The sequence below is a fragment of the Orbicella franksi genome, chromosome 2, assembly GCF_964199315.1.
Source record: "Orbicella franksi chromosome 2, jaOrbFran1.1, whole genome shotgun sequence".
In the NCBI taxonomy this organism is placed as follows: Eukaryota; Metazoa; Cnidaria; class Anthozoa; order Scleractinia; family Merulinidae; genus Orbicella; species Orbicella franksi.
This window is the reverse complement of record NC_138146.1, coordinates 1,692,369-1,717,975: the sequence shown is the minus strand read 5'-3', so window position 1 is coordinate 1,717,975 and position 25,607 is coordinate 1,692,369. Positions and strand designations below refer to the sequence as shown.

The 25,607-nt window shown below is 39.0% G+C and overlaps 2 protein-coding genes across 2 annotated transcripts; one reads left to right on the top strand and one right to left on the bottom strand.

Moving 5' to 3' along the window:
- Nucleotides 1–1,969: 1,969 nt before the first annotated feature.
- Nucleotides 1,970–18,457, bottom strand: LOC145475272 (acid-sensing ion channel 1C-like). Its single transcript, XM_081455245.1, has 6 exons — nucleotides 10,941–18,457; nucleotides 7,010–7,157; nucleotides 5,965–6,030; nucleotides 5,326–5,515; nucleotides 4,706–4,797; nucleotides 1,970–4,388 (listed from the first exon to the last, which is right to left on the bottom strand). The coding sequence occupies exons 1-6, from the start codon at nucleotides 11,874–11,876 to the stop codon at nucleotides 4,252–4,254; spliced, it is 1,569 nt and encodes a 522-aa protein (XP_081311371.1). The 5' UTR covers nucleotides 11,877–18,457; the 3' UTR covers nucleotides 1,970–4,251.
- LOC145475287 (uncharacterized) lies at nucleotides 18,456–25,596 on the top strand. The gene is made up of 2 exons (XM_081455246.1): nucleotides 18,456–22,569; nucleotides 22,883–25,596. The coding sequence occupies exons 1-2, from the start codon at nucleotides 22,212–22,214 to the stop codon at nucleotides 23,188–23,190; spliced, it is 666 nt and encodes a 221-aa protein (XP_081311372.1). The 5' UTR covers nucleotides 18,456–22,211; the 3' UTR covers nucleotides 23,191–25,596.
- The last annotated feature ends 11 nt before the right edge of the window (nucleotides 25,597–25,607 follow it).

Below are 25,607 nucleotides of genomic sequence, written 5' to 3'. Positions count from 1 at the left end.
CCTTCATAAATAGTAACTACTATACTCTAAAACAATACATTTTAACTCAAGAACAACATTGTCCGCTACATCTACATTGCAAACATCCTGGAGAAAATGAGGTTTTCTTTTTTAGCCATAAATTGTTGGGCCGGCACGAACAATCAAGAAGAAAGCATTGATTACGTGATTTCCGCATTGTAATTTGCCTTCATTTTGAATAAGAAATTTATTTTACTTGTGGGAATATTATTTGATACGTACTGCTTTTGTGTGGAAGATAAACTAACTAAACATATAATGGTTAATTTCAAGCTACACTTGCTCAGTACATCTGGAAGGGCAAAGAGATGCAAAGATGGCCAAAAATCAGACTGATTCTTCCTAAACGTGTGGGGAATAAAACTGAAAAAATTGAGAACTTTTGTTCCATTTGAAGCTGATTGGTGGCCATGATTAGTGACCATAGGTTTATTCCGATATCAAGAAGCAAATGTTCACATAGACGCTAAAAGCATCTTCCGAATTTAGTGCTGTAGGCAGTTTTCCACATTTAGTGTTAAAAACACTTTTCCACACTCATCGCTCTGATTGTTGGATTTTTTTACTGCCGTTGTTTTTCTGCGAAAAGTTTCCAAAATATAACTTCAGAATTTCGTCAGAATGGTTAAAAAGCCTTGTACGTGGGAACTAATGTAGCTTTTTTAAAATCTTGGTTTGTAATGTTCCACAGGAAACTGTCAACACTTGTAGAACGGGTTCTTTTCATGAGGCGAGTGAGTTCCACCGGAACGTATCTCAGAGGGCTGGACTATAACGCAGAACTGAAAGAACTGAGTTAACCCTTTTCTTGTAAACACAGGATCGTAAACATTTAATGCAAAAACCGTCTCTCCGGACCTACGCGTGATTTGGTTGCAGTGACACTTGTCCCTGTTTAAAGTAGTGAAAACGTTAAAGTATCGACCCCAAACTATGTTTTCAGGCTGCCTACGCGAGATACGTTCACACTTGTTCTGTTTATAAGTTTACCAGGGAAGGAGAAGTGAAAACTCCTGTAGAAAGTGACGGGGAGATACAGAAGATATTTCATGATGTTTTAACAAGCAATTTAAATATTTTTGGTGGTCATAAGTTTGCAATGGTGTTTTGGAGATTCGAGAGGCGGCTAGTAGTGTCCTTAGAGGCATTTTAGGAGAGGGGGTAGAAAGATTCACAATAAAATACAAAGAATTGGAAAAAGCTGCCTCTGATATTATTGTAGAATATGATTATTCAGTTCATGAAATAAAATTCATTCTGTAAAAAAAATCATTATCTCATATTTTGGACATGAAGCCCCAAAAATTAAAGAGTATTAATATAATTCAAACTAGAATGACATCAAAAAATTAGGAATTGAGGTGGAAAAAATGATCAACTTTTAGAAATTTTTGGTTGAATGACTTTGTATTTTTTCTCACTATTATAATATTGGTTGTATCATGGGTCTCCGCAGGCGCTGCACGCTATACCCTTTATTAGTATCACCCAACTAGTGGACTAATGCAAATCCTGCATTTTGATTGACTACGCTACTAGGGGACTATTAGTAATAGTCATCGAGTAGCGAAACTGGCGCCATCGAACGTGACGCTTTCTTTCGTTTTATTCCCAGATAAATATTTCTTCAACTTGCATTCGCTAACTTTATTATTACCTTTTCTGTCCGACTAGTTGGGTGATACTAAAACAATTAGACCCTTCGCCCTCAAGGGCCACGGGTCAATAGCCCATTCGGCTTCGCCTCATGGGCTATTGACCCGTAGCCCTTGCGGGCTACGGGTCTAATTGTTAAATAGTGGGCTATTATTATTTGTATCAAAAAATATAGTTTTACATGTAAATAAAATATATATAGTTTTTATATGTTAATAAAAATATAGTTTTTTTTATTCAAAATGTTTTTATTTCTAGCTTCGTTGGAACTGAGATCACTTCAGCACTTGAAATTGTCTCTCGAGAGTTCGTGTATTTATGATTCATTTGTCAGTTTTGTAATATTTTAAAGCAGTTGGTTGATCTAATGCTCTCTCGTTTTGTATTGTAGCCAAATATTGAATGATAATTGTCTCAGTAAACTATAATAGTTTTGTTTTTCTAAGGTTTTGATATTACTTCAGTACATATATTTTTCGAGTCTCCATCGTGGATGCGCTTTGGGCGTGTCACGTGCTCAGACAGAGTCTGCGCAGGAGAGTAGATTTTCTATTCTCTATTTTCCAATTCCCCATAATTCAATCCATTTGCCCCCAAAATGTCCATAAAGTATTATATTTTTAAATGCTCTTGGGATGTCTGCATATCCCCAAGAGCATTTCACGACAATGGTGTATGCAAAGTGTGTATGTGTGTGTGTGTGTTTGGGGGGGGGGGGGGGGGGACGGACTGGTTTACGAGGAATTGGAAAATATAGAATGGGATTTGCAAATTGGAATGTCGCAACAAAGCTAAAACACACTCATATGAACTGAGGTCTACCTTGTTATATTGGTAAAGAAATAAAACACCAGTCTAACTTCAAAAAAATAACTTCTTAAGTAACACTCTGGGCTTACTTAAACAAAGGATGGATAAATCACTTTGCAATCGACAAGTGCTGACAAAATAAACAACGCTGTCCACTGAATATCAACTCATTCAGTCGATAACGTTATGCACCCTTAAAACAACCGGAGCATTAGTGTTGGTCATTCATCGGTGCAAAACTGAACAATTTAATCGCATTCTTAATCTAAAAGTTAATTACAGCTAATAATCTCAACAAAAAGAAACTTAATTCAGTATTCTTAATAAATCGTCATTTATTTGATTTTGTTTCTTTTTTTTTTACATATAATTACTCTATTGACTAATTCTACACCACAGCAAGAGAACTTCTTTTCCTTATCTACAGGATTATATATTTCTAGCTCCTGCTTTCATTTCTACTTTTGACATATTTGCGACCAACTTCTGCCAATGCTTTTCTCCAGCAAACTGACAGCTGCTATTAAGGAGTGTTTTTCTTTTTCTTAGAGAGTTTCTTTCGGCGATTCTCCCCACGAATTTAAAAATAATTACGCCAGTTCACCCTTGGCTATGGCCAAGTTCGCAATCTTTAATCTACCTCCAGAAAATAACGGGTAAAACCAAAAAGATTGTATGCAACTGTCAAAATGCTGCAAAGATCGTATTTGGAATTATGAAGCTACGAGAGGAAACTAAAAGATCTCTTCTAAGCGAATGTCGTTATATGTTGTCAGAACTGGTTTTATTATAACTAGTAAGTTAGTATGCACTTTTATTTTCCAGTAATCTCCTAACAACAAGATTCACCATAGCCTAACTTTATTCTGTTAAACTACGTTCTGTCCGCCCTGGCCTAACAGCACAAGACTTGATCAAAAAAAAAACCAAAAAAACATGAATGAATTAGTTAACTTTTGTGATGTTATCCCATCTATGATGAAGCGAATGCGTGAAGTGATTTCTGCGTTTGGCTAAGTTTAAAAAAGTTCAAAATGTACAGAAATATACAAAGGCACTGACGGATTTTAAACTGCATCTTCAGATGTAAGATTTAAATCCCTCAGATGTAGAAATGAAAAATCCCAGTCTTGGATCTGGTTCCGAGGAAAAACGAAGAACAGACTAAAATAACAGCTTTTTACTTTTGATAATAGTTTTCTTTAATGAACTTTACCTTCACTGTTAGCTTTGGTAAGTGCAACAACCTCTATAATGCGTTTCTATCCCCGATAACTTCCTAAATATCTGGGTTTTTTGAGCGCAGGCCTTCAGATGATTTCCCGCCTTTTTCGACAACTCAACGGATGATGCAGATAGTTCCCTTTTAGTTCTTAGCCGAGCTGAAGCAATTTTCAACTCACTGTTTCCAAACTTGATATTTGGAATTCACATGTATCGCCTAGAGTGCAATCTAGGTTTCGCAAAATTATCTCGATCAAAATAATTTTGGTAATGGCCAGTCTTACGCTTTACACTTCCTGATGAAGTTAGATTTTACTGTCATCCATTAAACAGTGTTACTGGGTATGTTCAGCATGTTTGTACGGTCAGCCTTCGAACGAATATCCAAACGGAAGACCTCATGCACACAGTACTGTAGTAGCTTCCATAACTTCAGGGTCAGCCTCATCCATTTACAAGATGCTTCACAACATTCATTACAATCACACGGTGTTTCATCGAATCAGCAACAAAATATCAGCTGAGCGTCAAGCACGTGATTCACGATATATTTGTGGTTTTGTTGGGTGGCTTAGATCGAAACCAGTTGATGGCAAACATGATAACCAGGTCGATAACTTCCAGTATTGTGATGAAACTAGCTCCTAACACAAGGCCAAGTTGACCACCCGCATCACCTGAGGACAAAATGGAACAGTAGTGCATAACAATAAGTATATGTTCATTCAACTACAGGGATGCTCCCTTTATAACTGACCAGCTGCTTTCAAGCTTACCAATCCAAAAGAAAAAATACTAAAAATTTGTCACAGTCATTTAATAATACATAAAGTTAATAACTAATTAAGGAAATCATTGCCGTGACTGTAATGAGGTTATCTGATCTTAATACACTTTAAATGACAACAAACGAAATAAAAATATCAAGATACTAATTGAATATAACATTAGTGATAAACGAAACAAAGTGGTAAATATTTGTTAATTAACTTACCCACTAATCTAAAAAATCCATAAGAAGGAGTTTGTTCAAAAATGTCAATTCTCAGTTCACTGAAGTATAACGACAACACCACATAGTAGTCCCTGCAATAAGGAAGTTCCATAACCAGCTGTTAATGAAGGATTTTCACGTAAACCTTCCTCTATGTAAGTCACGTCCGGGTTTTATCTGCCCATTCAATGAAAAATTAAATTTTGTCCGAGGAAATTCACGGACGTCTTGTGTTCTCCAGACTGTCAACAAAAGAACGTTCCCCTGATAAGATCCGCTCTGCCCAGAAATTACATTAAACCTGTGCAGTGTCAGTTAATTGTGCTTTTCACCGATGTCACACAATATCAACAATTTTTAGTAATTTTCAAATAAAAATAAAATTGCCTCCATAGTTCACTTTATTATGCCGAAGTTAGTAATACTGCGAAGTTTCATAAGAATCCGTAGCAAACTCGTAAAGATATTTATAAAAAACAAAGACCATTCATAAATTCTTCTTTGGTTAAAACATGAGTACTTTGGATATGAATGTTTTTGAAACGCTTCATCATAAACATTCTACCATGCTTCATTACGGCAGACAACTGATAAAACTATTTATTCTAAACACCACTTACAACATAAACTGAACCATGCCGTCTGTGTCATTGGGCATGTGCTTGGCTTGCTTGAGTTTCTCGTGTTTTTTTAAAGGCACAAGTTTTTGAGGCAGGTAGAGAGTTGCAGATAACTGGGCTTCATAAGACACCTTCTCACAATCTACTGGACATTCAACTGGGCTGTTAACATTGGATTGCTCGTATTCCTCTGAAAGACAAATTAGGAAGTAAATGATTAAGTCACTTAGGAAGGGTTACCCACCACAGTGGGAGGCAGGTGTAGTAACTACACTCTGGCCGCGAGCTGAAAGATGGTACACGGTGTCCAAAGAAAGAATCAGTGTATTCTGTGCTTAACCACCAGAACATTTATTTGCGACAAAGAGAATAGGCCACTTTCGATATACAAAAAAGATTGATAAGACATCGAGGTTCAGTCATCCTCATCTTCATTTTGTTTGAAGCAAGATGACTACTAGTAGCAAGTAGAACAATATTTCTTGGCCAGAACAAGCTAAATGCTTTACTTCGGCTAATAATAAATTTAATTTGACTTTCGAAAATCAAATCTAAGATAACGATTTAAATGAACATGGTTTTCGAACGTTCTTTCACAGTCCTTCCTTTCTCGTTGAAGTCACGTTTGCATAGGCTTACCCCATGCAGGCCACATACAATCCAGAGTCTGGTTCAATGAACATGCGGTGATATTATCCGTTGTTTCTGTGGAAAGAAGGAGCAGGTAAATAGATAAAATGCTAAACGTTGAATGTTTAAAGTGGTCGATGGACTTAGCTACACCTAGCTAGTTCACAGGCATGACACTTACACTGAAAGAAACAAATATTTCTGCTAAACTCTATAGGTTAAAAATTCCAACTTGCGAGGGCAGACCAGTTGGCTATTAACAAGCATGAGCGGGGAGTTGAACTAGGGTCCACCGAGAAACAACTCTTACTTAGTGGTCAGAGCGGAACTTGAGCGGAACGCGTAACTACTCGGCCAGTAATGTCTTATCTTAGTTAAAAAGCCAAAACCAAACCAAACCACAAAAAGCATAAAAAGTACCGAAGGGTACACATTTCAAGTTGTTTTAGTGAGCCTGAAATAGTATGTGGGTTTTGACCGTTTTTGTCTGTAACAACATACGGTTTGTGCATTCTGGTCTTGGGACTTGAACATGATTTTTAAAAGACTGTTTTTTAACGTTTTTCATATCTTAACAACAGCCATCTAATATAAAATAGACTATCACATTCTGAGTCAAGTCAGAATAGGGAGGTGAAAATAACATTTTTTGGCATTTCGAGGACCAAGGATTTGTCGAAGCGCGCCGCACAAATAGAGGGTTTCGGCTAACGTGTTTACATGCTGGTTGCCACCCAATTCAGATCATGTGATGATTCATTTGGAAGGGTTCTTGTTACACATACCCTCATACACTCAGTTGCGCGTGACAAATATCACAATTTTAGCCTCCCAAATGAATCATCACGTGGTCTGAATTGGGTGGCAACAAGGGTGTAAACACGTTAGCCGAATGTGTCCATTGTACTCCACCCGTTTTTTTTTTTTTATTTTGGAGGGGGGAGGAGGGAGGGCTGAAATCCGCCGTTTTGTTATAGAACGATTACTTTTGAAGGGTTATGCAGTCAGTATGTTTCCGTTTCACAACAGTAGGTGAGTACGTTTAACATCTTACCTGGCATGAACCAACCTCTGCAGCCGCATTTGTTAGTGACGTATTTGGTCATTCCTTCCAGATAACATTTGTTACGAGAATATTCCGGAAAATAGTCCAGACTTTTTCCGCTACAGTTGGTGCTAAAAGGATCTCGAAGGTTTTTAAGCTGGGAAAGTAGACAAATGTTATGTCAAAAATATTATCTCTTTATATATAATATACTTATAAACTCATTGCAAGGTAACACTTACGATGTTAGGTAGCTTTGCATATGGCAGGGCCATCTTAAACTTGCCAGCGCGCGACAATCGAAATTGAAATTCGGTGCTATTTGACTGCTTCTCTTCAGTTCTTTGTACATCTTGAGTTTTCCTACCCTTTTCAACTTGTTTGTATGTTTCTACGTCAGTGAATTACTGTGTTACGGAAGCCGAAGAGGGTCAGTCCCAAAATATTTTCAAATCCGAAAAAATTACCTCAAATTGCAACTTTGTTTGCAAATCAAACTATTACAAATATCTTTTAAAAATATTACATAAAAACATTTTTCCAAGTCCAGACGTAGTTTGGAAACGGAAGAATTAGAAAAAATGTGGCGTGATACCGGCGTAAGTTGTCAATTCGTGTCGGAGGTTTCTTCCGCCTTAACCGTATTTTTGTGGGTTTGAAAAAATATTTTGGGTTTGACGAGTAGCACTTTGTCTACAAAAATCATGAGTTCGCTGTTTTACCCAATGTGGTTGCTAAGGAATGTGATGAACATTGATCACAACTTCTGTATAGATCGTGCTACTGTGTTTCTAATTTTTGAGGCTTAGCCATACCAAACGCTTTACTTATAATCAGTATTTTGAAAACTTTTCAAATAAACTTGGTCATGTTAAAAGGTACCTCGAATTTCGAAACTCGTGCAGAGATTTTTTTTTTTTGGAAAGTACATGAAATCCTCTTAAAGTCATTTCGTTTGTAATATTCAAGAGATGTCAATGCATTCTTTTCGGTGGTTAACACTATCGAGGACAGTTTCAACAACATGCACCATAAAAATATGTAACAGGTTCAGCTCGAACGAAAGGTCCACCCAGAATATGACACTGAAAAGAGGGAATTGGAGTGGACTTGGAATGGAATGAATTTTTCTTGGTCAAGAGATATCAATGGGTTAGGTATTCACGGGCCTGCAGGCTCGGTGCTTAACTCTTGTTTGCGTAGAATGAAGAGGCTGAATTGGCTACTTCACCGGATTTCCTGAACGGGATGTGAATCTCTCGTTTTCTACGGTGCCACAATAATTTAGCTTAATTCATACATCTGGGAAAGAGAGGCGCTTGGAGAGTAAAGCGTCCTATGTTTAGGCACGGCAAGAGCCCTAAGACCCTAGGACTGCCCTTAATTCCTAAGATCACGACGTTTGTTTCCAACTAGGACAGTGTTATCTAACACCTAATGACTACACATCCCAGTAAGCTGGAGATTTCAAACCTTTTAAACGAAAGGTTTAAACAAAAGGCATGTTTTGCTTCATTTACAACTTTGAGAAAACCTTGGATTTATTTGCCTCCAAAAAGTCTGTCAAAACAACGACAGATAAAAGACACAACGGCAGGTATTTTCTAAACAAGTTAAGTAGCACCAAAACAGTTTTAATTACAAGGTTCCATGCTTACAATAACTATGAATTTTAAAATCATAAATATTGTGCGCCATATATAGCAAAAAAGAGATGGTACTACTTTTGCGGTAAATACCATAAAGAAAAATTACCTTTTTTAAAACCCGCACTTTTTATCATGTTAAACAGCGAGGATAAATCCTCTTTGTAATGGGCTTCGTTTCGTCAATCGTTTTTTCCTGGGTGTTATCATACAGCTAAGGGACTTATGTAAATAACATAAGGCGAGCATGGATTGAAAATCTTCTAATAAAGAGCCACTTTCCAAAGAACACACTTTAGGAAAATTACTCTCCAGGAAATTGTCTCGACTGGTGTGAAAGTAGAGCAAATATGTCGATTGGAAGAGTCGAAAAACACCGCTAATTAATACCTTCTTGAATGAATCTCTTTTATACTGTAATACGACAACTTGCATGGAAATATGGAGACCATCAGCAGGGAATTTTAGATTTCTGTGATATGGAGCACCAAAACAAAACGAACTCACACTGTGTAAAACTCATAAACCAAAAACGAAAACTAAAATACGCCAAAGTCATCAAATTTAAGTTAAATTTTAATATTTGACAAACCTACTTTAAAAAAGCTTGTCAATATACAAATAACAATATAGACAACCTTGGTGAAAACCGTCTAATTTATATTTTGCGTAATTCTAATAATTTTTCAACGATAGTCAGATTATTATATTGAAAGAATTCTGAAATAAGCGGAGGCGCTCCGTTGAAATAACTCTTAAAACATCCAACTAGCTTCTGATACAAACACGAAACCTTCACGAGAAAATGATTTGTTGTGCCTACTGCGTTCGTAATTAACGTATTCGATAGAGTAAAATAAACTATACATTGCATTCTCCCTGGAAAACAATCAGGGCTATAAATCTAAATAAGAGCTGGCTTAATGAAACAGTCTTTGGAAAGAATTGATGCAATCTTCATACTAACTTAAAATTTCAAATGGCATATTTTATTCCATAAACAATAAAACAGAGTGCAGTGAGAGTGGGTGAAGATACTTAAGTGGAAGAAATCATTAAAGTATTGAACAAGCAAGAAACTAAATGTGATGTTCAAAGACGACATTATTTCTCACTGAACTTGCTGTGGTGCGGCTACGAAATTTACATGCAAAAAGAAAATGTTGCCACAAATTCCACCCTCGTAAAATTTTAATGTCTGCGGCGAAGCTATATTCTTCACATGCGTCACTGAGAACCGAAATCTCCTTTGCAATTTGTAAATGATTGTTCGATCATGAATCTTAAAGCTAGCTGCAATAAAGGCGATGCGAAAAAAAAAAAAAAAAAAAAAAAAACGAAATCGTCAAGCGTTTGAAAAAAAAGGCAAAGTTATCGAGAAATTACAAGTTGGCATTGATTCGCTGCCTGGTTCATTATGTGACGAAATTATACAAAAACTCGTAAAAACCAAAGCCGGACATTTAACAATAAATTTACCATTCATTCGAATTTGATGATTTAATTTGTTTGCTGTGGACCAACCGATGCGCGGCGAAGGGAAAATAATTACCCTTGTTCTCGTCTTCAAAACACTCAGCGTGTTACTAGATCCTTCACAACTACTGTTTCAATCGCAGTGATAATATGTATCTAGTTTTCATTCTCTCCGTGTCGCTATTCGTCGTCTTCAAAAGGGAAGTCGCTTTAGGTTGATCGAAAACATTTCCAACTTGAAAAGAAAATATAAATAACGTATGCAGAGTAATACACTAAAAAAGGTCGTTATTCGTTAAAACGAGTTGCAACCGAGGTGACTAAAGCTTGCCGTTTATATTAAACTCGCGTCAATTCTCTGGTTGAATTTCTCGTTGCGTTGATGAGAAATGAATAAGTTGGTTGATTGTTTGATTAACACGCTTATACACAGAGAAGGAAGCACACCAAAAAGAAAGCGAAAAACCTATCACCTTCGAAGGAGTCACATCAAAAACAACGTACCAAAAGCTTTCTTTTCTTCCAAATAAACACTAGCCATACGTCCAATGTTTGCTATCGCATGACAACAAATTTTCCTGCGGAAAATTCTTGAAAGTGCTTCGCACATTAAAACGACATGTCAAATACGATATAGGGGAGTCTCGAATACAAAACAAGACTGCGTGAGTTTAACGATTAAAAACCTCAAAAACTCTAAAAAAAAAAATTGTGTCAGCGCTCGCACGCAAACTGTAGGGGTTGAGTGCATGACCAAAACAACAAAACAACTCAACTTACACTAAAACATGGCCGCAAAAAAAATCAAATAAAATTACCTTTTGCTTTTTCATGTCAACGAAAGTCACATAGCCCGGAGGTACGTGAAATCCTACTCTCTTCAATGGTAGTTCGTCCTGCTGGTGAAGAATAACTTTCATTCCACTTCCACCGTACATTTTGCCTTCCTCCAGAGGCCGCGTGTTCAACACCATATTTACTCCGTAAAGTGGGCCGACATTATCCGTTTCTATAAGCGGGCGGCCGCCAGCCCCCGAGTTTAACGTGTAGCAAGTGTGGCCGTCTGAAGATAGGAAGAGAGTAAAGTTTCCACTATCACACGGCACTGCCTTACTAGACTTAACACCTCGCTTCAAAGAACAAGAAATTAAAATTTCGTCTAAGATGGAGGAAGCTTCATTAAGAACATCGTTCATGGAGGGTTCCAAATTTTGCCTTTTGGAATTCGAGCCGGTGTCATAATCACGTTGCCACTGTAGGTTTGAATTGCTTAGAATAGTTTTTCTTATGTCGCGCAGATCACAAATGGAAATGGCCGGAAGTCTTATTTTATCTGGGTAATCAACGGTAGCAATTGTGCTAAACGGATATTCGAAATACTGTTTGATACTTTCCTTGACCTCGTTGAAAAACATTCCACCAGCGATTAACAGGACTGCGACCCAAATCAATTTGCGCCAAATCGACTTGGTGTCGAACACATAGTGAAGGCCGTGTAAAGTGTTGTGCCGCAGGTAGTACTCCCAAACGCGATAAATCCTTCGTTTTCGCTCTTTTTTAACGGCTCCATCGGAGTCATCGCCAGCTAAGCAAGGCGCACTTTCATGTTCTGCATCCCCGTTATCATGTTGATGGGTGAATCCGTTGGGTAGCGGTACTAGCTCTTCCGTAACTTTATCGCTTTCGAAGGACAAAGCATCGTCAACTTTCCTTCGACGCGATGGTGACTGACAGGTACAAAATTTCGAAGTCATTTGTTCGTCGTCGTCGAGTGCATTGCACTTTTAAAACGCATTATTCACCTAGCTAACATTGGACCTCTTTTCCCAGCGTGCTCGCCTGCGCTTGGCGAAGCGGCCAAAGTAAGAACAGGCGACTTCGTTAACTCAGAGTTGAAAAATAACGCGGCACGATCTCATGTGCCAGGAAAAATCAAGCCAAGCTTACAAAACAACAGATAACATCTTTGAAGCGCTTCAAAATGCAGACCATTTTTGATTGAGCGAAAATTACTTTTTATCGCTTCCACGTCACGGTTTAGAGCTCAAACATTTCACAATTACAACCCAAACACCTGTCACTATTCGGGAGAGCTGCTGCAATTCATTATTCAACAAGAGAACGCTATCTATTATAATTCTGCGACTAGCCAGTCACATTGTCTCTCCATTGTTTCCCATCTACTGTTGATAAGAGTATGTTAATTTTGGTTCGCTGGAGACGCCAACGCCGTTCAACACGAATCGCAGAATTCATCGCCTTTCACATGATACTTTTGTGCCTTTCCCTTGAAAGCATTTGGTATCTCAAATTACCTGGAGCGAGTAATGTTTCTGTGTAAGAGACTCTCTGCAATCTTCTCATAAACAAAGAAGTCTGCGTATAGACTTCTAATTAGGCTAAGTGTCGTCTGGTTTGGTACTAAAATGCAAATCTCCACCTATTTTCCCGCCAATGTTTCATTGCCGATTCTAAAATTACTTTTTTCGCGTTTATCACATCAGAAACTTTCGAAAAAAAGACGAAGCCTTCAGATTTTATTGATTAAACGCCCTTTCTACCTTTTCTACCTACAACGTTTGCTATTCAGTTACTGTCGCCTATTTCTGTATTTCGGTTTTCCATATTTTGCGTGGGTTAGCTTTTTATATAAGCATTTTTTCCGCTTCGCAATAAATAACATCGATGTGACAATCCCTAACCAAAATGCGATTGAAAAAAGATTGGTTTTAAGAGGAAAATGAAATGATTTATTTCGATCTTAATCAAATAAAGGAAACTGTAAATTTGAGTGGCTACCCAACACAAAACTCGAGTTCTGGCAAAATTGGAATTTCACACCAACACAAAGGAAGGAATCGCACATAAATTTACGTCCAAACGGCGAATTTCCTGACTTTTCAAAGCAACCTGGAAAACATTCCGCTAATTGGTTTCAGAATTTTCTCTCGAGGTGATAGGGCACAGAAATGATTCTAAAGTTGTTTTTGTTATAGTGCCTTCAAACTGCATTGCGGCAAACCGCGGGTATGCTCATTTGCCGTGAAACCGAGAAAAAGAAGTGCTGCAGACGACAACAAGGGATGTGAAACGCCGAGCAAGGCCATAGGATGTGTTAGTTACCGCATGGGGTGCAATGAGGTACCAGCCAATATATTGACCGATTACAACAGGTTTTCCATTCAAACGACTTCCTATCGAACTTGTTTCGCGTGGTTTATTGGAAAAATAATAATAACTATAAAATATAAAACTTGGACGAAATAAACTTAAGACTGATTAGCAACCCAAACTATCGTGTCGATTCTTTTGTCATCGTCTCGAAAGTATTAATGATTTCAACACTGCCTGTAAACACATAAAAAAGAATAGTTTACGAGGGAACCGTCAAAAAAGCCTCATGCGATGTTTTGAACATATTCTATGGCGCCGCTATCTCGAACAAAAACCTATTTTCATCTGCACGAAAATTGAAAAGTTTACAAGCAATTTGGGATAACTATGATAACTACGCTTGAACGATAAATTTAGTTTACTTTGGGTGCGCAGGCTGAGACATAGATTGAGTAGCCAAATATTCATCTGGGAATTGCTGAAAACAATTTCACGACCTCAGCAAGAAACTTCCCCAAGGAAAACCTCGATAAAAGAAAACCAAAGCAAATCACGACTTAGATTTTCATTATGTTCTGTCAAACCCACTTTCTATCTATCTTTGACCCGTTTACTCTTACAATGCGGATACACTGGGGTACTGAGAATAATTGGCTCTTAACACACTTCTGAAAAATTCGTCGTCAAAACCTTTTACCACCAACAAAAAAACGATTTAATCTTCCAGAAAACAATCTTCAAATTAAACCATTGACCTAGGCTATCACCCACGTTACTTAGCAAGTTTATACCGCATGAGATAAAAGGCGATTATCACTTCAATGGTGTGTGAAAAACAATTGGCATTCTAAAAACACTCCAAATGAAATTTTAAGTGGCTTTAGCTAAGTAGTAGTCATAGGACGTTCATTAACATGACAAAACAACTGTTTCCATTGACGACGTAATGATTTGAGCATTCCTCTTGGCCAGTGCGACTGCTGGTTCTGACTTTTGGCGAAAGTCAAGCTGAGGCCGAAAGACTCTGAGAATTTCAATCTTCGTGTTTCACTCGTGTCGAATTCAATTTGAGTCAAATGTCGAACTTTTCAATTCCAGTAAGCCTGATACCAGTGGCCAATCTACGTGGCTTCTTTGCGCAATCGACGCGATTATTTCTTCTCTGACGCAAAATGAAATCATCGTGGCGTCATATAATATTAACAATTAATAAATAGAAAAAAATAATTGTTACCTCACATATAAGCTCTTCCAAAAGAACGGGCAAGAAAAAATAGGTGTGATTACCAGCCTGAACAAGGGCGGGAAATGACTGACATTTAAGACTGCGTGCTTATGAACTTATCATTGACTTTCCCCGGGGTTGAACCGCGGGAAACCCTCGGGAAAACCCAGGGAACATGCGGGAAACGGTGCATTTTTGAAAAACATCTTGTCCCGTAGGGTAGGGACATTGTTTGTTTGTTTTTTAAACGAACGCGCCAGACTCACGGATGCACCTACGGGATTTGTTTGACATTGGTCAGCGGTACGTCACTTTCAAAATACTTGTTATTCTTTTAAAAAAGCGAAGAAAAATCTCCATCGCTGTGGGAATGCCTTTTCCGATATCAAAACAAAGGAGTTTCGGCACTCACTAGGTTTTAATACATTCTGGAGCAGTGGCTCATCCTACCTAAACCGTGTAGAGCCACAAAATAGATGTCTGGCTACTGCCCGTGCAAATTTCTGCATACCGTCTACTATGCATGGCTCCAAATGTGATGAAACAGGAGCAATTGACTATGGAAAGTTAAAGGCAACCGTGACACAGCCAGATATGTTTACATCAGTTGTTGTGATCAAGCACCATTTGCTGGATCTCAAATACACCTTTTTAAGGGGTGTAATAATGATCTGTCTGAGAAGCTACAGGAAAGACGACCCTTATGGCTGACACTTCTCAAAGGTAGTAAACAAGCCAAAGCAAGCCTAAAGGAATAACACTAATTGCTCTATGATTACTTTACTGAGGTTTGGGAGTTGCGAACCAGACATATGGTCAATGACCTGCCAAGCCAGTATGTGTTTCAGCTACTGCTATGCTACCAGAAAGGTTGTCCACACCAGAAACAGAGTACTGCTGGTATGAAGGAGGACCTCCTCTATCTTACCTTTCATTTCCTATTCCTGACAGTGAAAGACCATGGGGAAGCACAAATTGTGCAACATGCTCTGAACACCGCAGTGGTCACTACTTGAATGCCAAAGATCACGCCAAAGATCACGTCAAAGACTACAGCAAAGGAAATGGTGCAACAATGGTATCTAACCCTCCATAGTAACACTTCAAAATCCTTACAAAACGAGGCACACCTGACATCGAAATGGCTGAGCAGATGTTACGCAGTTGACAAGGTCAAAATGTGGTCAAAGCATATCAGTGATGTAGCAAAAGCACTGAAGCTGGGCGCCAAAAAGGCAGCAGCTACAAGAAGAAGAAAAGATAACTTCAAAGGCATGGTTTAGTCCCATGATATACGGTGTTGTTAACCTTTTTTGTTTAACATATAAATTGACAAGTTAATAAAGATGGTGAATTTTAAGCTCGGTAATGAAATGTGAAGGTGAATTAATGAACATGACACGAGCATGGGACAAAGAAAAATTCTGAGTCCCCGACAGGAATCGAACCCATGACCTCCCGAACACCGGGACGGCGCTCTATCCACTGAGCTACGAGAACTCATGGAGAGCAAGGTCATTTAACTGAGTTCATATATGACAGGTGTCCTGCATACTGCTAGGATCAACACTATCGAAGTCATCGTGAGTATTGATAAGTTAATGAAGATGGTGAATTTTAAGCTCGGTAATGAAATGTGAAGGTGAATTAATCAACATGACACGAGCATGGGACAAAGAAAAATTCTTAAAATTCACCATCTTTATTAACTTATCACTACTCGTGATGACTTCGATAGTGTTGATCCTAACAGTATGCAGGACACCTGTCATATATGAACTCGGTTAAATGACGTTGCTCTCCATGAGTTCTCGTAGCTCAGTGGATAGAGCGCCCGCCCGGTGTTCGGGAGGTCATGGGTTCGATTCCTGTCGGGGACTCAGAATTTTTCTTTGTCCCGTGCTCGTTTCATGTTGATTAATCCACCTTCACATATAAATTGACGTTGCCTTTTATATTTTGTCTTCAGTAGAATCCACCTGCAGCACTCCAGAAGTAGTACACGAAGAAGAGGAATTATCAGATACAAGGGAACTGTGGTGTCACTGTCAGAAACCTAAATATGGGTACATCTCTGTTACAATGAGTTGCTTATCTCTTTATTTTAACCTTTTTTTATGTAGTATATTATTCAGATAGAACATTTTTTTAATTCCCAGGGTCATGATAAAGTGTGATATATAAGGGCCTAGCTGTCACATTTGGTACCACGGAACCCAAGTCCAGATTAGTACAAAGAGCGAAAAAAAATCATAAATTTGTCTGTTATTGTTGTTAATGAAGGTATTCTGTCTTCAGCTTAGCCTCCGGGAGAGGGAAAATTGGTCTGAATTTCATGCCCTATACCCGGGGATTTAGCAGGTGTTTGTTTCATCTTTAAGACCAATGATAAGTGCATTACGAGTACTTTTTGTGTCAGGCGTTCCACGCAATTCTGAGACAGACTAGAATCCCATATTTCGATGTTCTGCAACGTTGCTTGGCCCAGCGATGTTATTCCCGCTTCGTTTGTAAAATTACCATGAAACGACAACAAAAGCTGAATTTTTTTTCCGAAAAGAGAAAAGTCGTTGAACCGCCCGAAAATGATGGACTCCATGAAACATGAAACATCAGAAGAGACAAATGGTGCTTACTAAGCACACCTCTCATCTCATCCACATCCCAGACGACGTCCCCGATGAGAATTGGTCCCATCTTTCCTTTAATAGTGACCAAGGACAAAGCAAGTATTTGGCTTTCACAACATACTTCTTGATGGATGTACGCATAATAACTTCGGATCGTTCAGACGATTTAGACCTTCAGATGTCGCTGAAATGTTGAGTGTTTTTGTGAATTAAATACGCTGAATGAATACAAGTTATTGCCAAGAGCAGTTGGCCACTACAGATTTCCTTCTCTTTCTGCTCGGTGAGAGACGAGGGGGGAACCTCCGTTCGCAACCGGATCATGAAACATGAAACATCAGAAGAGAGTTCAGTGAGTACCACTACGAGTCAACTTCCGGATTTTCACGAGCCAAAACAATTAAAAATGTCAAGTGGGTCATATGACCAAATTTGACTTATTTCTAGATTGAACACTGTGATCATCGCCAAAGTGTACCAAACTTTCCCGAAAGGGCGGTAAAGTAACAAGATCAGACTACTGATCTTGTTCCTTTCCTAGCTGTCATCTAAGGTTGTCACCAGTTCTGTTATCTTCCCCCTATTAGCCATTGTGCAATAAACTTAGGTCAATGTCCAATGCAACCCAATAGTTTTACCATATGGGAAATCATACGACAAAGCTCCCAGTGATTTTCAACCATGCTCTCATATGATTTCAGCGTGCTATACCCCTTCCAACTACTTCAATCCCCCGTTACTAAAATCCCATTGTTTTCTGACCCTGTTCCAGTTGTGAGCCAGTATTCAAGCTAGGCCGTTCGCCGCTTTCCCCTCCCTCCCTCCCTGTATTGGTAGCTTTGTCCTTTCCCATCTTTATCCTCCATGGGGCTGTAATTACCTTTCGTGAGAAGGTGGCTTTCGCCTGCTGAACCTTCTCGGTTTATTCACTGCCACGTTCTATTTGTTATATTGTGTGTAAACCATAGCTGCTTAGTCAATAAAGGTTTTTTGGTAGCAGGGAAATGCAACCTAGGCTGCACTTTGCCCCACAGTAAGTGCTATGGCCACCCTTGGAAATAGGTCCGGATCTCTCCACGATGGTGTCATCGTACCATCTGACCTATTGTCCTCCCAGAGGGGCACCCCTCTTCTGGTCCATCCTATGTTACTTCCAAGGAAATAGGTCCGGATCTTTCCAGGATGGTGCCATCGTACTATCTGACCTATTGTTCTCCCAGAAGGGCACCCCTCTTCTGGTCCCCTTAGTAACATAGGTTCCCCTAGAGACGCCGTTACTCTAGGGGAGTAAGCCTGCCACCCATGTTTTGCCACCATAATCAGTGTTTTGTTTCTGTTTCCTGTATCTACAGAGCAAAAGGGGAGGGGGGGGGGGGGTGCAATCTTGTTACCCATATAAATATCCTCGCTGGCACTGTTAGATCTGCCCCTCCCCCTGTGTGGGTGTGGCTTTAAAAATTTACACTAAATTGCACACCAGGGTCTCATTAAGTTGTGATTATGGAATTCACTCTCAGTGAAATTCAACAAAAAACATTGAACTGGAGAACATACGCGTGACGAAGAGGTCGGACGTGTTCCGTGAACTGCAGTTTTTCCCGTCCTCAAATTCAACTCAGGACAGTTAGTCAACCCGAAATGTGACTACCCTTCTAAAAAAAAGGTGGATTTTTATGACAGGCAAGGAAAAGAAACTCGTCCAGCGCGGTAAACACAAAAGAGGTGATAGGGGTTCAAGCGAAGAGGGAAACAGCGCCGCCAAGAAGTAGAATATGGCGGCTTGCGAGGCGGTCCAGACAACAACGAGGCTAAGGATGTTTTCGAGCCAAGCGAAGAGGAAGAGACAAGCCTTAATGAGATTAAGGCTCTGCTTGAAGGAGTTCAGCAAACGCTTGTTGAAATGTGCACTGAGAACCAATGACTGGCGGCTGAACTCACGGAGCTGAAGTCTTCCTTCAAGAAGCATTCAACGGAAATAAGCTCTTTGAAGACAACTTTAAAAAAGGAGCACAACGAAAATGAGGAGTTAAAAAAGTCGCAGCGATCTTGGTATTTCCGTTGCGCCCTGAGATTGACAGCTTTTCAATCAGTAAAAATCTATAATAAAAAATATCAGTCATAATTGCAGCTTTTCAATGTTGTAAAACGATGATTTGTAAAACAAAATAACTTTTTTAAGGAAACCGTTACAAAAAGTAGTCTCTCCGGAGGTGACCTTTTGGATATAAGTTTTTCACATTTGACAGTGGAGATCGAGATTCTGTCAAGCAGGTTCTGTAGCCTGCAGAACAGGCGGATTAGCGGCGCAGAGAGCCAAACGCGATACATGAGGTCGCCATACACGAGGTCGCGATACACGAAGTCGCGCTCCGTACTCGTGTATCGTGTTTCGCTCTCGTTTCGCTTTCTGCTCCGCTAATCCTCCTGTTCTGCAGGCTACAGGTTCTGTTGACAAAGTCGCGGCGATGATTGCAACCTTTTCCCCGCTTACATGTTTTCTTCTGTAGAAAAACACAATTGTTACCCTTTCATGGTTCAAAGAAACAATCATTAGCGGAAATTACTTTGGGAATAGCCTCGGTAAGGACTGGGCGCATGTGGTGGCCAGCAGTAGTCATTAAAGCCATGTGACCTGGTTTGCCAGACCAGCGTTTAACATACTACGCTACATGTACACGGGAGTTCTATCAATGTCGCGATAAATATGCAACAAATGTAAGGAGTACAACATGAGGCATGAGGTGTGTGTTGGAATTACTTAATTTGAAGAACTCGGCTTAAAAGAAAATAAGTTTACAGAGAAGCTTAGCTTACATTTGATTGACCTAGATTCTTCGACATCAATATTTGTAATCTATGTTAATTATACTTGATTGAAGTGAGTGAAAACGTTGATTTTATTTTTAATCAAAACTATAACAAAATTCTCGAACGTAATTGGCTATCAGCAGCCCGATTTGAGCATTAATTGGACAGTGTACGCGTCATGCTTGTAATTGGACAGTACGCGTCATTTTGCGCGTGCTGTTGCACTTTGTTTTTCAGCATTCATAACGACGTTTAATCGTTCAGCGATCATTCGATGGTTTGTTCGTTTCTCAAATTTTGTCATAGTTTTGATTAATTGGTATCAGGACATCGTGTCGTCCAAGTCAGTCTGTAATCATATTCGTGATTAACAAATCGGACTCCCGCTTCGCGGTCGTCCGATTTTGTTAATCACTCGTATGATTACAGACCGAATTGGACTCCACTCAGTCCTATTACCATTATATATTGGTGCATTATAAGACGTATTATCGTGGGTGACAAATTACGCCTCAATTTTGGCGCGAAATTTCGGCGTTGTTTTTGTAAAAAAATTTCACCTTTGAAATTACAAAATTGCCACGGTAACGTTTGGCACAGAAATTTCTAGATGCAACAAACAAGTCAAAAACTCATGATTGTGAGCATAATTTGTACCCATGATATTTAAAGGTAATCAAATGGTATACTCGTGAAATTTAGAAACAATTTCACCTGTGTTTGATCAAAATTATAAGAATTTTTACAAAAACATACTTTATTTCACTTGTCACATTTGATTACCCGTACTGATTAGGAGCAATAAAATTGTAAAGGGATATTTTACAAGTAGTATATTAACTCGTGGTATTTTTTGTCACAATGCATGGAGGGAAAAATCAACAAGGTTGAATGTTTAATAAAGTGGTTTTCCTAAACCTGTGAAATAGAGAGTGGAATTCTACACGCCACAACTTCGTATTAGTTCCTACTATCCCCCTATGGTTAGTAACTGTTTTGTTTTTTGGTCTTTGCTTTTGTACATCACGCACTAATATTAAATATTATGGCGCTCAATCCAATCACTGTCTAATAGTGCTTGAAGGCAAGCTCATCAATAAATTGATGTGTATCTGTAGCCAACTTAAGTATCTTTCTATTGAAAGGTCATGCTAACTATGTTCCTTTATCACTTGAACATGTAGGTGGAATTCAGCTTGGATGGCAGAAGTCAATTTTGCCTGCTTCCAGCCAAGAATTTCAACCAATTTGACTCCCATAAGGCTTTTCATAAATGCTCCAGCAAAGATCCAAAGACATTTGCTACTGAAGTTCAAAATGCCCTGCTGGGCAAGAGGACAGAGAGTAACACAAGCAAAACCGGAAAAAGAAAGCACTCCTCTGCATCAGCCTCTGTTGCAAAAAATGTGCCATGAGTGATGGCATGCAAGAGTCATGTGACAGGTGTCTTGTTTCAAGTAAGTGTGAATTGTTTTACATGTAAGTGTTGCATGTGTTATGTAACCTAAGGGTTTACACCAGATAGTTATAACAATTTTTAAAAAGGAATGAAGCAGGCAGTTACGAACCTTAAATTATGGACCATAATAAGGGCTTATTATATTGGGTCGCACTTCCTGGCCAGTAGTGATCCAAAGACTTGTAAAAGTAAGCTTATACATGCAATTTATAGCTGGCAATCTACATGTAGATGCAGTGTAATGAATTAACAGGTGCTGTGACAGAAGACCGTTTGTTTTATTATAGTCAGCTATGAAAATAAGCATTATTTTTTACATATTTTCATAAGAAATTTTATTGCAGAAACATCTCAGTTTACGCCGATAGAAAAGCTTGGGCTACCACTGAAACAAACGAGACAGTTCAGACGAGTAAACGATGCTTTTGTTGAAAGCCTAACCCAAGAGCTATTAAAGGAACCTTGTGGAAGCTATGGCTGTCTTTTTATGGTGGCTAAGAAGGAACCTTTCGATTTGGCCAAAAAGGATGCTTATGAGTATGAAGTTTTGGGTGGCACTCACCTTATGTTGGCCACAAAACGACTCCATACCCAGTACCCGGAAAACCATTCCTTCAGTGGCCGAATGGCAAGAATCTCTTGTGGCCTTGCAGATGACCAGGCTATTTACTTAGGTGCCATGTGTTCATGCCATGTGCCGTGTTCTCATTGATTAAGGTCATTCCCCTGTTTTGCACTGCGCGATCTCTACTGCGCATCCTTCATTGAAAACATCGAGAAACATCACGCAATCTTTCCAAGATGGCGGCCGTAAGACCGCGAGATAAAAGAGGCTGTTTTCGAAAGCGAAAAGATGACGAAAGGCGAGAAAAACTACGTATCCGGTTCAAACGAAATGCCTAGTGTAATAATGGAGAGTGATGGGAGACAGAGCAACGAGGAAAAGGGGTTTTTGTTGACCGGAAGACGCGTAGTAGAGTTAGATGTTTTGGCGAAAGCTCTCGATAGTGGATGCCAAACATGTGGAAACCCACTTCAGTTGTCCAACTGCTCCCAAGAAACAACATCTGGGCTTGGGGGCTTTTTATATATTACGTGTTCGAACAGTGACTGCGGAGAAATCAATGTTTGCCTAACGAACAAGACTCACCGGGCCAGCAACAACCCGCGGGGAAGACCAATCTGTGATGTCAACACAAAACTTGCCGCAGGTACGTTTATGTTTTTTAATGTTTTTTAATATTTTTCGTTAAGAGTCACTTCAAAAAACTTTTCAGGATTCAGACGTAGTAAAATTCATGCTAAATGTGTCTTGTATTCTGTCCAATTAGACAATTTTATCACTAAATTAGAAGATACAATTCGGTACATTAGAAATTACAATGTTTTGTGATACATGGTAGTTTTGTCTGTTACAATTCGGCGACCAGATTATCTACAACAACTCTCTTCGTATTGAAATAAACAAAAATTCTTCTTTTCAATCCAACTAAAATACGGTACGATGTTAATATCTCTGTCAAGGTATGCTGCATGCAGGAATTGGCCCAACACATGTAAACGCCTTGTCAACATCGATAAACTTACCAGCTGTTGGCCAAAACACGTTGAAGGCAAGAGAGAGAGAAGTAGGCCTGGTGATTGAAGCTGTCGCAAAGAAGTCGTGTACAGAGGCCATTGAAGCCGAAAAAAGATGCTGGACCGATGGGCAAGAAGAATCCGAGTCGGGTAACGTAAAGATCGGAGCATCTTATGACATGGGCTGGCAAAAACGGGGGAAGGGACACAATAGCCTGACAGGTGATTACATTTTTATGTTGACATCAGACTAGCTGCTACCATGAGTTTTTTTTCCGACTTCATTTTTCATGTGATCTTCCCGTACTACCACTTGCCTAGTGAAATCTCTTACATTCAGGAACTAGAAGTTCTTGACAAACATACAAGTTTGTGTTACCTAGAACAATTTTCTGAGTACCAGTGCTTTCCATTGTAGTTCTGTAATTTGCATTATTGAAATAGCTGATTACTAGACTCGGTCTTTTTCCACATCTAGTTTCGTGGCTCTCTTGTGTTTTTATTTTTGGGAAGGGAATTTGGCCAAAAATGCCTGCCTTGGAACTTTTCCTAAAGCTAAATTAACCGTTAAAAAAGCTACATGTGTCATATAAAATTTTGCATTTGTCACAGGAGTTGGTTCCCTCACTGGACTTCATACAGGCAAAGTTTTAGGGTACAGTACAAGGACAAAGCGTTGTGCAGTTTGTGATGCAGCTGTTAGAAATGGTAGTGCTCCAAGAAAACATGACTGTCGAAAGAACTGGACAGGGTCCTCCAAAGCTATGGAGCCAGATGTTGCTGCAGAGTTGACAGTGTCTGCATCACAACACCATGTCCAAGTCAACATACTTGTTGGGGATGAGGACTCAAGCACCATAAAAAAGGTCAGAGAGAGTGTGACACATGATGCTGAAAGTGGTCGGACATAGTGCATGCTAAAAGGTCATTTGGAACCTCTCTGTATGCCCTACAGAAGCATTACAAAGGCATCCTCAGTGTTAAAGTTATTAACTACTTGTTGACATGTTTTGGCTATGCATTGTCCCAAAACAAGGGTAATGTTCAAGGGCTTCAGAAAAACCTAAGAGTAATTGTCCTACATTTGGTTTCTGAATGTCAGAACAGTTGTGCTATGGCTTCTTTGCTCAAAGTGGACTATCAAGGTCAACAAAAACTTTCCTTGTAATACAGGATTACGTGCTGCCCTAAATGGGCTTCATTGCTTGCATATTACACTTGTACCAGCTACATTACTAGTTATTCAAAAGAAAAGGCCATCAATAAATTGAAAAAGTGGAGCTATATTATTTGAATAACAGACTTCTTAGAATAACTGTTTCATTGTGCACTAACCTGTAAAGACCTGTGCAATAAAACCTGAGTCACTGAAGCACTTGAATGTTCAATGCTGTTTTTTGGTGGAGTGGGGTCTGGGATCTAGAGTATCTATTCAAATGTCTTTTCAACAGTTAAAGAGTTCCCTAAAACAGAATCTATTTTAAATTCAAACTAGCATGTAGGCTGGCTTAAAAATATTTTCAAGAACATTTTGCGCACTGAAGCCCTTTACCTCTACAATTACTCCCTTGTGGTTTCCATGGCAACCAACATTTCAATATATTACATTTTGAGTTTTATCCGTCTGTTTCTTTTGTTTGTGTTAAAAGAAGTTGAAATCATATTGTTGCTATTTTTTGGGCCTTTGGCAGATTAGAATGCCATTTCTATGGATAGCAGGGTAGGGAGGGTGGTTGAGGTCCCCTCAGTAACTCAGAAAGGAGCATGGGCACCCCCCATTTTTTTCAGTTAATTTTAATCAACTACCTATAACCTTTGTATGAGAAAAAACTGATCTGATTTCTATCGCTGGAAATTGAATAAATGAGGAAAATAGAATACCATGTGGTATTTTCTAGTTTGCATTTATGTAACCATGGCAATCGATTTGATTCAATTTTTTCCTTAAGGATCCAGCTTTCTATCTAAATCAAACTGAATTTTTTTATTTGTGTCCAATACTCTGTATTGACTGTAGTTCAGGGCATGTTATGATTAGTCTGGGTATAGCAAGCCTATTGTAGCAATATTCAATACCTAAATTCAACTTCAATTCAATGAAATTCAATTTCAATTCAATGAAAATTCAATTTCAATTCAGTGAAAATTCAATTTCAATTCAATGAAAATTCAATTTCAATTCAATGAAAATTCAATTTCAATTCAATGAAAATTCAATTTCAATTCAGTGAAAATTCAATTTCAATTCAATGAAAATTTATTCAATGCGCAAAGCATCTTGGGTGGAACATCCGGGGATCGGCCACATCTCCTCCCGCCATTTTAGCCAACAAACTGGAGGAAAGTCTTCGAAATCTTGCAGATTCGCTGGGTGAATGCTCGCGACTGGTTTGGCAAGTCTTAGCCAGTAGTAGTTCCAGCTCAAATGCGAATGTTACGGATTCAGTTACACAAGGGGTATCAGGAAATAACTTCAGTTCAACGAGCAACGTTTTCCAGTCCTGTCGAACGAGCTCGGTCCATGTTGCAAAGAAGTCGAAGTACAGGATTGTATTCTCGCTTGAGTCAACGGGAGTGACTTCGAGCAGCATCACCTTCTACCGCACTTAGTAGTAGTGGAGCAAAGAAACAAAAAACAACTCCAGAACAGCCTAAACCGTTTGAATTTGCT

Bases quoted from the DNA above. Each gene is read 5' to 3' on its own strand.
- LOC145475272 (XM_081455245.1), bottom strand. From the start codon at position 11,876: ATGACTTCGAAATTTTGTACCTGTCAGTCACCATCGCGTCGAAGGAAA. The intron at 7,158-10,940 runs GTAATTTTATTT...CTACTTTCCCAG, and splicing joins TTGACATGAAAAAGCAAAAG to CTTAAAAACCTTCGAGATCC. The intron at 4,389-4,705 runs GTAAGTTAATTA...TTTTGTCCTCAG, and splicing joins TGGATTTTTTAGATTAGTGG to GTGATGCGGGTGGTCAACTT.
- LOC145475287 (XM_081455246.1), top strand. From the start codon at position 22,212: ATGACGAAAGGCGAGAAAAACTACGTATCCGGTTCAAACGAAATGCCT. The intron at 22,570-22,882 runs GTACGTTTATGT...ATCTCTGTCAAG, and splicing joins CAACACAAAACTTGCCGCAG to GTATGCTGCATGCAGGAATT.